Below are 16,594 nucleotides of genomic sequence, written 5' to 3' on the forward strand. Positions count from 1 at the left end.
CCCTGTTAAAAAGTAATTGACTATAAATTACCATACTGTCTTGATTACTGTAGTTTTGTATGAAAATTTTGAGACTATGGGTCCTTCAACTTTGTTCTTTATCAAGATTTTTTAGCTATCTTGGTTCTCTTGTATTTCCATGTGAATTTTAGGATATCCTTGTTAATTTTTGCAATATCAGTTTCATTCTTGACCTGAAGTTCAGGAATAGTTCTCATATATGGAAGGGTCCATAGTCCTTGCCAGGTTAATCATGTAAACTGGGATCTTCTCACTGGTTACACCCTCCAAACACCAAAGCAAATGTAGGTGATAACAGACCATTTTTGCATATATTAATTTGACACACTGGTGGTGAACAATAAAAACAGAATCAAATATAATCTCTAAGGACAGAATTATTAATTTAAATAATTATTAGACCTCATTTATGGAAAAAATCACTTCTTCTAACAGTGTTATAAAATATTCCAAAGAAAATCAGACTGCATAAATAAAAAATATTTTAAAAAAAGGGGGGGTGCCCGGGTGGCTTAGAAGGTTAAGCATCTGCCTTAGGCTCAGGTCATGATCCCTGGGTCCTGGGATCGAGCCCCACGTTGGGCTCTTGGTTCAGTTGGGAGCCTGCTTCTCCCTCTGCCTCTTTCTCTCCCCTTGCTTGTGCTGTTTCTCAAATGAATAAATTAAAAAAAATATTAAAAAAAGAAAGAAAATCAGACTGCAGCATTATATACACTACTGAATAGTTCTGTTACATAAGAAATGAATTTTACTACACTTTCTACTTAAGGAGGAAAACAAGTTATTCTAAACACTCATAACTGTTACCAGTATATAAATCCAAGTTTTTAATATCTGTGGGATTTCAGTTATAAAAGCATGAAAGTCAATATAACAGAAGAGTTAACTTGCAAACAACACAAACTAAAGAACACCAGTCATTCTGCTAGTTAGTGAGCCTAGCAGTCCACTCACCACCACCATCCCACTGTGGCTGTGATGTTCCCTAGTGGTACTCTTAGAAATAGTAAAGATAACACTATGGAAACTGTAGAGACTAGACATTTCTACAAAGTAGGAATAAAATATGGATACATTTCTTGAGGCTGGCTCAGATCCATGACACAAATAGTTCCATCACATATTCAGCAGTGTATGAGAATGCTTTAACAAGTGCACCAGCTTTACCAAAAGTATCCATCAGAAAAGAAAAATGAAAGCTGAAAAGGCAGTAAGGATGGTACAGGTAACACGGGACTCATGATGACCACAATGTGATTTGGGAGAAAATGTGAAGTTAAAGGGTTCATAAAAACTAAGAGTTATCAGTCATAACAAGAAATTGTTTGGGGCACCTGGGTAGCTCAGTCAGTTAAGCATCCCACTCTTGATTTTGGCTCAGGTCATGATCTCAGGGTCATGAGATCGAGCTCTACATCAGACTCCATGCTCAGCAGGGTGTCTGCTTGAGATTTTCTCTCTTCCTCTTCCTTTCCCTCTATCTCTCTCTCATTTGTGCTCTTTCTCTTTCTCTAAAATAAATAAATACAGTCTTAAAAAAATCAGGCTGTTTAACATGGATATGAAAAGAAAATGCCTTTGTAAACATAAATTGAGAAGATCTATTAGACAATAGGTATTTATCATGTACCAATTTTAAGAAGTGTTGGGAATATTCAATGACTAAAACCCCAAATGCCTAGATATCCTTTTGGGTTTCTGGAGTTTAAGGTCAGACTACCTTAACCACTTTGTTGTAATATGTAGACATTATGCAAAAATTAAGTTTGCCCTACTAATCTGAGAATCTCAGGACATAAAAAGAATTTTTTTCCAAACATGGATAGGTCAATAAAAAGCAACTCTTTTTGGACAGGTCTTATAAATACTGTAAGCCAGAAATGGAGAAATAATTTCTCAGAAGCTTGATTTCAGGTTCTCCTCATCATGGTCCATCCTAAATGGCTATGGTATACAACTTTGTATTTTGCAACATCAAGTTGATGTTCTTTCTCCTCTCAATGTTTCTGACTTTTCTTTCAACTGGGGTATAAAATATGAGCCCAAGGTATATAATGACTTAACCATACTTTGGCATCATAAAATGCCACGGACAAAGATCTCAAACTTGATTATAGCCAGCTTTAGTAGAGGTACATCCTTGATTACATAAGAAATATTATGGAATCTTACTGGAGGCTGGGCGATCTTTGGATGCTTACTGGCATACCTTATAGAAGAGGGCAGTGTATGACTTCAAGATTATTTTCATAGGCAATGAAAAGGAGTATATCATTAATAACGGTGAGACAAGAGGGTAGCAAAGGTGTGGTGGGCACACATAGAAGTGACACAGAAGAACTGAAAGAGCATGAAGACTTAGAAACGATTTGGCAAAGAATGGCAAAGAGGGGGCACCTGGCTGGCTCAGTCAGAAGAGTATGGACTCTTGGAGTCATGAATTCAATCCCCACATTATTAATAAATAAGCTTAAAAAAAAAAGGATGGCATTGAAAGATTAGAACAATTTGGGGGGTTTTCATAAATTTAGTCAAAGTTCTACCATGGGGGATCCCTGGGTGGCGCAGCGGTTTGGCGCCTGCCTTTGGCCCAGGGCCCGATCCTGGAGACCCGGGATCGAATCCCACGTCGGGCTCCCGGTGCATGGAGCCTGCTTCTCCCTCTGCCTGTGTCTCTGCCTCTCTCTCTCTCTCTCTCTCTCTCCCTCTCTCTGTGTGACTATCATAAATAAAAACTTAAAAAAAAAAAAAAAAAAAAGTTCTACCATGGAAAATTGCTATTTGAAATCATAACCAGTTATGATTGATGAATAAAACTTTGAGCAATAAAATTTTCACTGATTTTGTACCAGGGAATAAAAGCAAAACACAGCTACCATTCTTACTGTTCTTTAGAAAGAAGCTATCAAGGGCATCTGGGTGGCTCAGTTGGTTAAGCGTCTGCCTTCAGTTCAGGTCATGATTCCTAGGTCCTGGGATCAAGTCTCACACTGGGCTCCCTGCTTCTCCCCTTCCCTCTGCCTGCTGCTCCTCCTGCTTGTTCTATCTCTCTGTCAAATAAATAAATAAAATCTTAAAAAAAAAAAAAAAAGAAGGTATCACTTCATGAACGTTTCCTCTCAAAATACTGTCTCACAATTCTCTCCCTTATCTCCTCTACCACTTGCCTCCTTCTTTCTCCGAGGCTAATGTAGAAATGTGACTTTTTCTTGAATTCAGTGCATTTCATGATCCCACCACATAGTCCATAATAATGTGACATCACTATCTTTAATCTGAAGATTCAGGCAAGTTCAAATCAATGCTTCCACTAATAATCCAATGTATTACAGTATAACATTTATTTTAGTGGGGGAATTACTTTAGTTACTTCTAATTATGAAATAATTTACATAAAAAATCCAAAGGGATAACTTGGTTTTCTTCAAATGTACCTTACTGCATTTTAGAGGAAAAATAATATGCTATGGGTTAGCACAAACTTGGGAAATCACAAAGTTCCCTCATGAATATCAAGGTCCTATCTTGACTGCAACAAGTTGACTCTAATTTACCACAGAAGTGCCAGATGCTCACTTTATAGGCAAATTTCATAAGCTTTACATTTAATGAGAAATTGTTAAATACATTTGGCAAGGGAAGATTATCTCTCCGATGCTGAGAATATCAGAAGAATCTTTTTGCTTCATTCTTCCTAGGAGAGATTGGCTGAAATGATTTGACAGTTAAAAATAATTTGAACAGTTAAAAATCCTCATGGTAAATTCTTTGCTGAAAGGTCAAGTACATCTCCTGAAATGTACTCATTCTATTTCTTTCAGAGTAAGATGGGAAGATAGAATACAAAATAATATATAAAATCAGAAAGATGTTCTGTTGTACTGTAGGTATTATTCACAAAGTTGTTACAACTTGATCATTTATTTTTATTTTTTTTTAACTTGATCATTTATAATACAAAGAATTTTAATTCCATGGTCTATCTATAGTAAAAACAAAACAAAATAAAACAAACAACTTGTTCCTAAATTTGCCTGATTTGCCTAATAGATTCACAATCTTCTGATGGCTTAGGGAAACCCCTAATCTTAACTTGATCAGAAAGCTGAAATGTTATTAAGACAAGTAGGGCCACAATCAGTCTGTCTCATATTTTTCTATTTTTTATTTTATTTTTATGACCCTTTAAAAACATAAAAAATCACAGGGAATACAAAGTTCACAGGGAATACAAAAACAGGTGGTGGGCCAGGTTTGCCAACCTTCAGAATAGTGCTATCTAGTGGAAATGTTCTCAGTCAGGGCTGTCCAATATGGTAGCCACTAGCCACACATGGCTACTAAGCATTTACAAGTGTGACTGGGGAATTCAATTCATTTGTTTTATTTTAATTAATTTAACTTTAAATACTATGTAGCTAGCATTTACAATTTTGAATAGCTTAGGTCTAGAGAATCCCTAATAGCCCACAAGAGCCCCTGAAATCTCTGATATACCCATGTGTTCCAAGAATCTACTGAATGCTTGGACAAGAGGTAAATCAGGCATAAACAGTAATTTTTACTAATAACATCCTTCAATTATTAAGTTAAGCATTGCACATCAATTCGAATGCATCAAGGTGAGGAAAATACCATAGAAGAAACTGGAAATAAAACTAGTTGGTATCTCAGAACTTACTAGTAAGACATCTCTTCAATAAAGATGGGCAAATCAGAACTCTGAAGTGTTGAGAGAATGAGTCTATAGGGCTTTGAGTTAAAAACATATAATGTTCATATTTTTGATAGAAGTAACATTTTTATCACTCAATCTGCATAAATCCTATTCAAGACAGATGCAACTAAAACTAGGTTTTTGTTTGCCTGAGAAGACAAGTGATTTCTCTCATCACTGACCTGAAATGCTCCTAGAAAATTGCTTTGCTTCATTCAGCACACTGCCACTCCCAGCAAGGCCCCTCAAGTTCACAAGGTACAAACTTGCTTTGTTAACCAAGCTGTTAACATAAGAAACCTAAGTACTCATTTTCATGTGCTGACAAATCATTTCCCAAGTCCATTAATGCATTCAAACTTGATACTTGGAACTTCTGAAGTAGAAAATTAGGGGAAAGAACTTTCATTCAACTTGAGAAGAAGCCTTTAGTCAATGCCTTAGACAACATCCATTAAGCATTATTTGTTTTCCTCACCTATCTGGACCAAGCAAAGAATTGAAAATATGCAGTAGGGTGGATATCAATACATATATGTCCAGGTGGTGGTCCATGACAACACTCACACCATACCTCCCCAAAAGTTTTACTTCCACTATTTCCTATTTTAAAAGTCTTGGAACATTCCTGAAGAAAGGGAAAATCACTGATGTAAAAGGGTGAATCACAGAATACAAATCAGTGAGTGCAACCAGTTGGTACAATTAAGTATTCACTCACAGGTCCAGGCCAAGCTATCTAGTAAGAGTCTAGAATTGGTACATCAATACAATAAACATTCTATGCAGCAATTGGGAGACAATGAGGTAGGTCTACTTATATCACTGTGGAAAGATATCCAAGATATACTGTGGGATAAAAAAACAAGTCACAAAACAGTACATATATCATGATCTCATCTGTAGGTGGTAATACATAAACTTGATTATGCACAGAAAATGGTGGTTACCTCCAGTAAGTTCAGCAAGCAAGGTTTTTACTTTTCATTTTATATCCTACTGTGCGATTAAAAAAAATTTAAATTTAAAGTGTTAATTACTTGTATAAGTTTTAAAAGTTTCTTTAGGGGCGCCAGGGTGGCTTACTCAGTAAGGTGTCCAACTCTTGGTTTTAGCTCAGGTTATAATCTCAAGGTCATGAGATTGAGCCATGCACGCTCAGTGGGGAGTCTGCTTATGATTCTCTCTCTCCCTCTCCCTCCATCCCCTTGTACTCTCTCTAAAATAATAATCTTTAAAGAAATAATAATAATAATAAAACACATTCCTTTAAAGCCTAGACAGACCTCTGCAGTGGTTCTCAAGAGACTAAGAATATGTGGTAGCCCTTCTTTACTATTGCAGTGTTGATAATTTAAGTGAAAAAGTCAAAACTGTGTATGAAAGTCTTTTTGGAACTTCCCTTTATCCCCCAACCCCAAAGCATATAATCAAGGTGCCCCTCACAATCCGAGGGCAGCAGCTCTTCCTGCCCACGGGTTTTGTCCCCATGCTTTAATAAAACCACCATTTTGCACCAAAAATGAAAAAAAGTCAAAGCTGGTTTTTTTTGTACTTAAAATCACTATAATGTTTCTAAGACTGCTTCTGTCAATGCACTTCTATAGTGGGGAAGAGAGAAAAAAATTCACAATTATGTAACTGGGGAAAAAAAAAAGCATACTTCAAATAGGGCCTTGGTAGGACAAGACAATCCACAAGTGCCAACCAGCTTAAGGGCTGTGAAGATCCCAGGAGAGCCATCACATTTCAATTACCATCACTAACATTACTTATTATTTGGCCTGCTCCAGTCTCTAAGGAAGGCAGCTTGTGATGACAATACCCAGCCTCTTCTTGTAAAACAATTCATTAGGCAAAGCAGAACAGCTGGGGCAGCCACGTGCTAGTTCTTAAAGCACCACCCCACTGGGACCTCTGGCCCAGATTTCTCTTTTGGTAAGGGACAGCCACCACCCCTGTGACAGCTGTAGATTCCTCCAGGGACACTTCAGGTTTAATCAGTACTTCCTGCACTGGAGAGAGCCATTTGATTTCTAACACAAACTAATGGCACTCCTGCTTTCAGCAGGTTACACCAGACATCAGATAAGAGGCTTTAGGGCATTTTTATCTTGTTCTAATGCTCCTGAGTTAATGAGGCAGCAAAAGATATTGTCATAGAGCCCCGGTGTAGCTATATTATCCAATAAACGGACTCTTTCCAAGACAGGTTTAATATGGATCGAAGAGGTAAAGAAGGCTGGCTTAATATTGATCCTATTGAAAGGATGAGAATCCAGTCACCAGAAGTAAGGCAAAATCATACATTCTGCAATAGACAAAGCACTATAAGTAAGAAGTCATATTTAAATATTAAGTAAGGGGATCTCTGGGTGGCGCAGCGGTTTGGCGCCTGCCTTTGGCCCAGGGCGCGATCCTGGAGACCCGGGATCGAATCCCACATCAGGCTCCCGGTGCATGGAGCCTGCTTCTTTTTTTTTTTTTTTTTTTTATGGAGCCTGCTTCTCCCTCCGCCTGTGTCTCTGCCTCTCTCTCTCTCTGTGACTATCATAAATAAATAAAAAAAAAAATTTAAAAAAATAAATATTAAGTAAAATGTTGGTTTTGGCTTTTTTTTTTTTTTTTTTTTTTTTTTTTACCATTTTAAGCAGCATAAACCTAAAAGATTTGTCATTTTGGGTTGTTTTCAAAAAATGCTTCTAAAAGAATCTATCTATTTTCATGTATTTTGCTGAAAAGTATTCTCAGGGACTAGTTTTTGTTACCAATAAGGCGGGCAGCCCAGGTGGCTCAGCAGTTTAGCGCCGCCCTCAGCCCAGGGTGTGATCCTGGAGACCTGGAATCGAGTCCCATGTCAGGCTCCCTGCATGGAGCCTGCTTCTCCCTCTGCTTATGTCTCTCCCTCTCTCTTTCTGTGTCTCTCATGAATAAATAAAAAAATATTTTAAAAAAATTACCAATAAGGCCATTGTAAAAATAGCTTATTATAATAATACATAATTAATACATGTTATATATTAATAAAAGACATTACAGTTTTTTACTGGCTATAAAACAAATTTGATTCTGCTAAACATAAAGACTGCCTTTAACTTTTATTTTTTTTTATTTTTTATTTTTTATTTTTTTATTTATTTATGATAGTCACAGAGAGAGAGAGAGAGAGGCAGAGACACAGGCGGAGGGAGAAGCAGGCTCCATGCACCGGGAGCCTGATGTGGGATTCGATCCCGGGTCTCCAGGATCGCGCCCTGGGCCAAAGGCAGGCGCCAAACCGCTGCGCCACCCAGGGATCCCTGCCTTTAACTTTTAAATATTACCAGAGCCTACATCATATTGGAAATATTCAGAAATAATTCAATCATTGACTCAATAATACTGATACCCTATTATAATGAAGGCTATGTGAGATACAGTGAAAATAAGTATCAGCCCTTGGAGTCACTGTCATTAGTCCAGGCTTACTGCATAAAAGAAAATGTTACTAAAACATTTTTTTAAATCTCTTTGAATCTGCTTTGATAAATATAAAGAAATCAGAGAATCAAGTGTTTTACTTCATAACTAGAAATACCTACTCAGAGCCTGCTGAATAGATATACATATTAACAAACTGACCATAAAATAAGGTTCAATATTAAAAGCCGACCATTTCTTGAGTGCCTTATCTTCCGAAGATTGATTGATTGATTGATTTATGATAGTCACAGAGAGAGAAAGAGAGAGAGAGAGAGAGGCAGAGACACAGGCAGAGGGAGAAGCGGGCTCCATGCACCAGGAGCCCGACGTGGGATTCGATCCCGGGTCTCCAGGATCGCGCCCTGGGCCAAAGGCAGGCGCCAAACCGCTGTGCCACCCAGGAATCCCTCTTCCGAAGATTTTTTAAGAAGCTGGCATGTTCCTCTTTAATCTCCTTGGAAAAATAGCTCCCCACCCTAAATGTCTGCAAGACAAGAACTCTTAAAAGGACTCAACTGGGTATCCATTTACTGACTTTTGGAATACCAAACATACCATATGGTAAAGAAAATCAACATAATAAAGTATAAGAATGAAGTCTAATTCACAGATCTAACAACCATTCATTCACCTCTAAAATCACTAATTCTGAGCTTTCTCAACATAACTATCACCTCACATTCTTCTACTGACCAATCATTGCTCTTACACAGATCTCGTTACCTGAGGCAGAGGATATTGATTGCTCATCCTAATATTTATTATCCCTTTCCTTGTTATTAACAAAACTCCTAATTTTTATCTATCTATCTATCTATCTATCTATCTATCTATCTATCTATCTATCTTTCTTTCTTTTAAACCCCTAATTTTTAGCCAGCAAAATTGCCACCTAGAATAAAAGATGACATTCTTTTGCAGCTAGGTTGGTCCGGATGATGAAGTTCTATGGCACTTCTAGGAAGCTGCTTAAAGGAAAGTAAGTCAGCTGTGTGGGAACCTCCAACCTCCTTTGCCCCTCTTTTCCTTCCCACCTTCTCCTGACCTATATCTCAGGCCTGACAACTAGAGCTCTAGTAGTCATCTTGTAATACGGGGTATCCTTTATGGATGGAAGCCACTAAGCAAGTGGAGTAGAAAGAGAGAAGCCTTAGTCCTTAATGACACTGATGTGCACTACCAGCCTGGGCCTGTCTATCTCCACCCTTCCTTTTTGTGGAAAAAAAGGAGTTCTACTCTATGTAAGCCACAATTATTTTGGATTTCTTGTTACATGTAGTTGAATCTTACCCTAACAGACTTGATATCCACAATCTTTTAGCCTATGATACTGATAGATGTTTAAGTAATCCATTTCAATGGTGCTGTAACACTTTGTACCCCATTTCCACCCTAAAGTGTATTCTTCTGGTCACAGGGGCTTAAAATCTTAAAATCATTTTGATTCTTGTATCCTTCTGTTACAATTTCGTATCTATCCCCCCCCCCCCAAATATCTGTCAACTGTCCTCTCCTTTGCATTCATACTGTCCTATCCAGTATAAACAGCATTGCATTTGTAGACTGCAACAGCTTCCCAGCTAGTCTCTCGGACCCATCATCACAACCTTCAATTTTCCCGGGAGGTAGCCATCAGACTTCTGAAAATGATGGCTCAGCCTGGTCCTTTAGGTCTTCCATAATTAGGTCCTCCTCACTTCTAAAACCATATGTTCTATTACTCTAACCAATCCATACTCAAAAACTGCTTCCAGTCTGAAGTCTTCCTTCCGCCCAGATGCAAATACTAGCCGTCAATTCCTACCTTAAGTTTCATTTCTTCCAAAAGGTGTTCCCCAGATTCTTTACCTCCTTTTTTTCCTCTTGAGGAATTTGTAATATCCATGGTCAGAGAAGGAAGCATGGTGTGAGACAGGCCAGATCACATGAGAATAATTTTACTTTTTACTTTTTTTTCCCAAGAGCAATGAGAAGCCATTGATGGGTTTTAAGAAGGGAATGAAGTCACGTGTCAAATGTGTTTCAGAAATATTACTCTGACTGCAGAGTGGAGTAATTATTGGAGAGAGATCAATTCTACAGCTAATTTGGTTAGGAGAAGGAAAAAATACCAGAAACATATTAAAGAAGCTTGATAAAGCAGGCTTGTTGTAGAGGGAGAACTTGAAACTCAATATTCTAAATGGAAAATGATAGTCATTTCAGTAAATATATGTTCCCCACAGGAAAAAACTGATAATATTTAGCAAAAGAGCTAACGTACAGAATTTAGTACTAAAAGTTCTATCAAGAATGTACTGACACAGTTAAGTGTCTGCCTTCAGCTCAGGTCATGATCCTGGGGTCCTGGGGTCGAGACCCCCATCAGGCCCCCTGTTCAGCTAGGAGTCTGCTTCTCTCTTCCTCTGACCCCCCCTCCCCCCGCTCATGCTCTAGCTCTCCCTCTCTCTCCTTCTCAAATAAATAAATAATCTTAAAAAAAAAAAAAAAAAGAATGTACTGACATTTGCGATGCTTGAATCTCAACTGGATCTTGGTTTAAAAGGGGTGTGTGTGTGGGGACTTGCTTCAGTCAGTTAAATGATCAACTTGATTTCAGCTCAGGTCATGATCTCAGGGTCGTGGGATCAAGCCCCACATCAGGCTCCACACTGAAAATGGAGTTTGTTTGTCCCTCTTCCTTTGCTCCTCCTCTGCTCACTCATTCTCTCCCTTAAATAAACAAAATCTTTAAAAAAAAAAAAAAAAGCTACACAAGATTATAGGGACAATTGAGGAATTTTGAATGTGAAAGGATATTAGATATTTTGCAATTATTGTAAATGTTTCTTGGACATAATAGTTATAGTATTATTGGGGCACCTGGCTTGCTCAGTTGGTTAAGCATCTGCCTTCAGCTCAGGTCATGATCTCAGGGTCCTGGGATCGAGCCCCAGGTCAGGCTGGTTAGCAGGGAGTCTGTTTCTCTCTCTTCCTTTTGCTTCTCCCCCGTCTACCCCTAGCTCCTCCTTTCTCTCCTTCTCAAATAAATAATCTTTTTTTTAAGTTATTATGCAGGAAACTGTCCTTATTATTATTATTTTTAAAGATTTTTTATTTATTCATGAGAGACAGAGAGAGACAGAGACATAGAGAGAGGGAGAAGCAGACTCCATGCAAGGAGCCTGATGTGGGGTTCAATCCCGGGACCCCAGGATCATGTCCTGAGCTGGAAGGCAGTTGCTTAATTGCTGAGCCACCCAGGTGTTCCATCTGTCCTTATTTTTAGATGTGTTCTGAAGTATTTAGGGATAAAGTGTCTGATGCATGAAACTTACTTCCAAAGAGTCCAAGGAGAAATAAATAAATAAAAATTTAAAAAACACACACAGGTTATTTGTAGGTGTATGTATGTACATGTATACACGTCAGTGGTGGATCGGAGACCCACTGGGTATTTAAAATGTGTTTTCATAAAAAGAGCTGTAGGAGGAAAAATGGATTTAATGGCACTATCTTCTTGAGTTAGTGAAGAGAAGCTTCTTTCTTGACCTATTTGTGGCATTAATATTCTTTTATGTGAAAATGCGAAATAAACTATTTTTAATCTTTACCAAGCCACGGAAGTCTGGGATCTTAAAAAGTAAAACAGCATTTGAGGATTTTTCACCCAAGAGTTATCCCTTCTACAAGCAGTTAACAGATCAATACTCTAGCCCACCCTTTAGTTTTCAAGCCTGGCTACTCTTGGATTCCATTCTCAGCCTGATTGAGTAGAGTAGGGAAGAACTGCCTGTCATTTTTCAATCTGGAGACATGTTCTGGAATCATTCTCCAGTGCCTATGTTTATTAACCCTTTAATATATGTGCTGCTGAAGCAAGCACTGTTTATTAACCCTTTAATACAAAGCTATCAATTCTTGCTGTGGAGCCATTTCAGTGAATAGCAGGTACACAAATTCATATTCAAATAATGTTTTATTGTGTTGCTCTTTTCTTTTCTTTTTTTTTATTTATGATAGTCACACACACACAGAGAGAGAGAGGCAGAGACACAGGCAGAGGGAGAAGCAGGCTCCATGCACCGGGAGCCCGACGTGGGATTCGATCTTGGGTCTCCAGGATCGCGCCCTGGGCCAAAGGCAGGCGCTAAACCACTGCGCCACCCAGGGATCCCTGTGTTGCTCTTTATTAATGCTATTATCCTCCAACACTAAGACTGTTGGCTAATTAGACCCTTGTTTTTACTGATTTGACAGCTGATGGCAGCAGAAACAGAAGCAGACAACCATAAACTATTTCCCCTCCAACCAGAAGAAAAGTGCTTCCCTTGCAAAGCTAGAATATTATACTCTCCCCACTTACATAACTATTTTCTAGGAGGGGATAGTGTTAGTAATAACAAGCCTTTCAACCTGAGCAATCAGAAAGCTTATTTCTACTGTCAGACCAAGACATCTCATTCTTTGGATTCAGCAGGCACATAGGTGAAACTCCTTAACCTAGTCCAAACTTGTGCTAACAACCAGATTGTATAAAATGGATAAAAGACAAAAGAAAAAATGAAGGTCGACATCAAAATGGATCCGAGCACTTCCAAAATGGCATTCATTAAAGAAACTTAGCTAAGTTCATAGAACAAAACCAGAAGTTACAGCACCAAGGTAAGAGGACAACTTAAAGTTTTGTTTGGTTGGTCATTTTTAGGTTATCATGTATGTTTGTTACATCAAACCTAGAAGGCATATGCTAGAAATTTCCCAAACTAAAGTTAGGTTAACAATGTCACTTACTCTATTAGGAACACTGCTTGGTGTGATGGGAAATGAGAGCAGGCTCCTATTTAAAGGGCAAAGACTGACAAATAAAGGGCCTGAGCAGCTTATTCTCATCCAAAAAAAAAAAAAGTAGTTTATCCCTTGTTGAATAAGAAAAAAATATTATGGCAGCAGGAGAGAGTTAAAACCACAGATAATTTCACATTTCATTTTAGCCACTATTTTCTCTAGCTATACTTTTCACCAAAGCTTCTGGAAAGAAGCCAAACAATTTCATATCATATCATCTCCTTTATTTTTTTTTTTTATTTTTTTATTTTTTTAATATCATCTCCTTTAATCTTCCCTCTCCTATCTACTGGTAGAAAGATGGCAAAAAGAATGCAAGCAGAAGAAGGAAGAGAAGTTAAAGGTACGGAAAAATCAACTAGATAACTCTCCATATTACTCAGATGTGTGGGCTGACTGAGGGTTGAGATTTATCCTGCATCTTATCCTCTCTTTGTTAAACTGTACTGCCACCTACTACTCTTAAGCTGCCCCGCAGAAGATTCAGAGTATACAAGGACAGTTCTGATTCTTGAGGGATGTCTCCAATACCAAATGTACTAGAAGAAAAGTACGTTGCTTCTCCATCTATTTTAAAAGGATTTCTCTTTGGTTTCTTTCAAAACTGCTCTAAGAAAATGCTAGAAAAATCCTGAAGGGTCTTTAAACGCAGAATATTAAGAATTTCTCTATGATTTAAGACTTCCTTTCTCATGGCAAATGGTTGAAGGCACCCCACTTCAAGCAATTGGCAAAGAGCCATTAATAGCTCAGAATTAAGATATGGGAGATGGAATCATTGTAAAATTCTAGCTGGCCCCACTTGAGGAATGAATGTTCTGAAAGAGAAATCCTGCGTTTTAATTCTAAGGAAAGAAAAATGGAAAGATGAAAGCTGAATTATCAACAGTGATAGAAAATGGGAAGTCATCTTAAAGGCAATATATAACATGAAGTTAGAAGAGATTTTTTTTCACTTCTACCATATCAATAAAGTTTGCATTTCACTTAGGAAGCAAACGTTGTCCATGTTCTGTTTTCAGTACACAGTTATCCAACACAATATCCCCTGACTTTAAACAAATAAATGAACAAGAGAGGCCAAGGTCCAGTATCAATTCCTATCCCACCATCCCTACCTAATCTCCCAGCAAGTTAATGCAAATCAAAGCAAGCACTTCAGTGCCGCTGGTAGTGAAGCCTGTTCCTTTCCCAAGAGAGGCCTGTAAAACAGGACAGTCACTGACAGCAGTACAATTACTGACACAGATACAGACTTTATGGACATGTTTATCTCCGCTGTAAATCCATACTCTCTCTCCACTCCGATTCACGAGTCATAAAGAAATTGCAGATAATGAAAAAGTTGGGGAAATTTACAGCATGTCGGAAACCTCAGACAGCCAGAAGAAATTAAAGAGCTGACTAGGGATAAATCACACAGGTACAATTAAAACTTCCCGCATACCTCCTTCATTTCCAAACTGAGGCACAATCCAATGGAGCTGATGAAAAGTTGAGGTCACGACTCCTCAAGCTGTAATCATTTCTTAACTAACTGCATGTTAAAAATTAGCCAATTCATAGGTCATGTATAAATGCTGATTTCTTGCTGCTACCTTGATTTTCTTCACTCTCTACTAGAAGAACTCAGAGCAGTTCCGTCTGTAAACAGGCCAAACTGCAACAAGCCATAAATGGAAAGGTGATGTCCCTTCTCCCACTGCCATCTCTGTAGCTGCAAGACATCTTTTACCATTGCCACTGTGGACTGAGCATTAAAATGAGAAAGTGGAGCTACAATGAGTGAACGAAATTGGAGGTTTCTTCTTCCCCAATAAATAACCATTCTGAAGGTTTCATTTGATCTCTTTTCAACATTCCAAAGGAGATTTTAAAGGACTGTTATGTCTGATACTAGAATAAGAATTACTTCTGGTGATACTTGTTTTTCAGGAGTGGACTGAGCTAATAGCCTCTACTCTTAGGTAACTGTCTCAGCCTGAGCTGAAATGTGGTATGGCCCTAAACCATTCAACTTTTATTTTTTACATTGTTCCAGTTGCAAAGGCTACAGGAGGGGAGGAAAAAAACGTAAAGGAAAAAAAAGGCAAAATGAAACTAAAACCTTTGATTTTACCAGAATCTATGTGCTAATTAATGTGTAATTCTTATTCCAATAAAATCAGAACATACCAAAGAAATTATGTCTATTTCTTAAATAATGACACTTAACAGAGCCCCATGATTAAAGACTAGAATCATGTAAGTTAATTATTGGCCCCTCTGTTCTATAAAATCCTCTGTAAAGGGAAAAAAAAGGAAGATTCTATCACATGCCACACTCCATCATTTTCCCCAACTTAGTTAGATGAAACTAGCAGGTTTAAAAAAACCATCAACCCAAACATTTACAAGATCTCTTTGGAAAGCAGAAACGCATAACACATTATTTTTACCAACTAACTTCTATGTAACTGAGGCAAACCAACAGTGTCAGCAAAATTGTACATCTCTGTAGGATGAAGCTTCAAATTAGCTCTAATATGATTCTGAAATTCTGAGACCTGTCAAGAAATGAAAGTTAACGGGCACTTTTTTTTTTTTTTTTTTTTTTTTGAGATCTAGAGGATGTAATTGACATGGTTTCGATTTTGTTCCTATTGACCCCTTGATGATTTCAGGTCCATTTTACACTTCAGAGAATCCAAATGTCATTTTCATTTTATATGTTAAGATTTTACTCTCTATGGAATAAAAATGGTTCTAAGGAAATACTGAGAGTTTCAACCTAGACATCTGTACCACAAAAACTTAAGTTATATCTAGCTCATGGATCTCAAATCCATTCACCCATAAGCCAAAGACATGGTCTTTGATCTGTTTTTGCTTATTTTTCTTAAAGATTCATTTATTTGAAAGAGAAAGCGAGTGTAGGGAGGAGCACAGGGTGAGAGAGAGAGAAACTTTAGCTAATTCCTTGCTGAGCTCAAAGCCAAGGCGGAGCTTGATCTCAAGACTGAGATCATGACCTGAGCCAAAACCAAGAGTCAGATGCTTAATGGATTGTACCACCCAGGGGGCCCTGACCTGGTTTTACTTAAAATGAAAGTTCCTTATGCTCCTAAATGTTTAGTTGGTGTCCAGTATCAAACAAGAACTGTCAAGCAGGGGCAGAATTTTATTTACAAGTTTTCAAGAGGCAAATCATATGTTATCAAATGAACATTTTAGTGAAGTCAAGAAAAACACCTACTGTTACTACTCTAAGAGGCAATGATACTTCTGGATCAAGCATCAGAAGACTTGAATTCTAGCCCAGATTTACAAATAACTAGGTGTGTGACTGGGCAAATCACTGAAGCTCTCTGAACAACAGATGAACCTCTGTCACCTCATCTGTTCAAATGGGAGTACAGCTGATCCTTTGAACTGCATGGGACCACTTACCTGTGGATATTTTTTGACAAATACAGTACAGTACTGTGAATGTATTTTCTCTTCCTTGTGTGATTAAAAACATTTTCCTTTCTCTGCTTAATTTATTGCAAGACTACAGTATTTAATACATGCAACATACAAAATATG

The 16,594-nt window shown here is 37.9% G+C and overlaps 1 protein-coding gene across 4 annotated transcripts in view; it reads right to left on the reverse strand.

Moving 5' to 3' along the window:
• LIN52 (lin-52 DREAM MuvB core complex component) overlaps positions 1–16,594 on the reverse strand; it is a 133,225-nt gene that overhangs the window by 74,050 nt on the left and 42,581 nt on the right. The window contains exon 6 of one of the 4 annotated variants that reach the window (XM_041758829.1): positions 9,689–10,240. The exons of the other annotated variants lie outside the window; for them this stretch is intronic. Coding sequence (XP_041614763.1) covers positions 10,212–10,240 — 29 coding nt within the window. The 3' untranslated portion in view covers positions 9,689–10,211. Of the gene's footprint in view, positions 1–9,688; positions 10,241–16,594 lie in introns of those variants that run through there. 4 annotated transcript variants of the gene reach the window in all.

Source organism: Vulpes lagopus, chromosome 6, assembly GCF_018345385.1.
Source record: "Vulpes lagopus strain Blue_001 chromosome 6, ASM1834538v1, whole genome shotgun sequence".
NCBI classification, from domain to species: Eukaryota; Metazoa; Chordata; class Mammalia; order Carnivora; family Canidae; genus Vulpes; species Vulpes lagopus.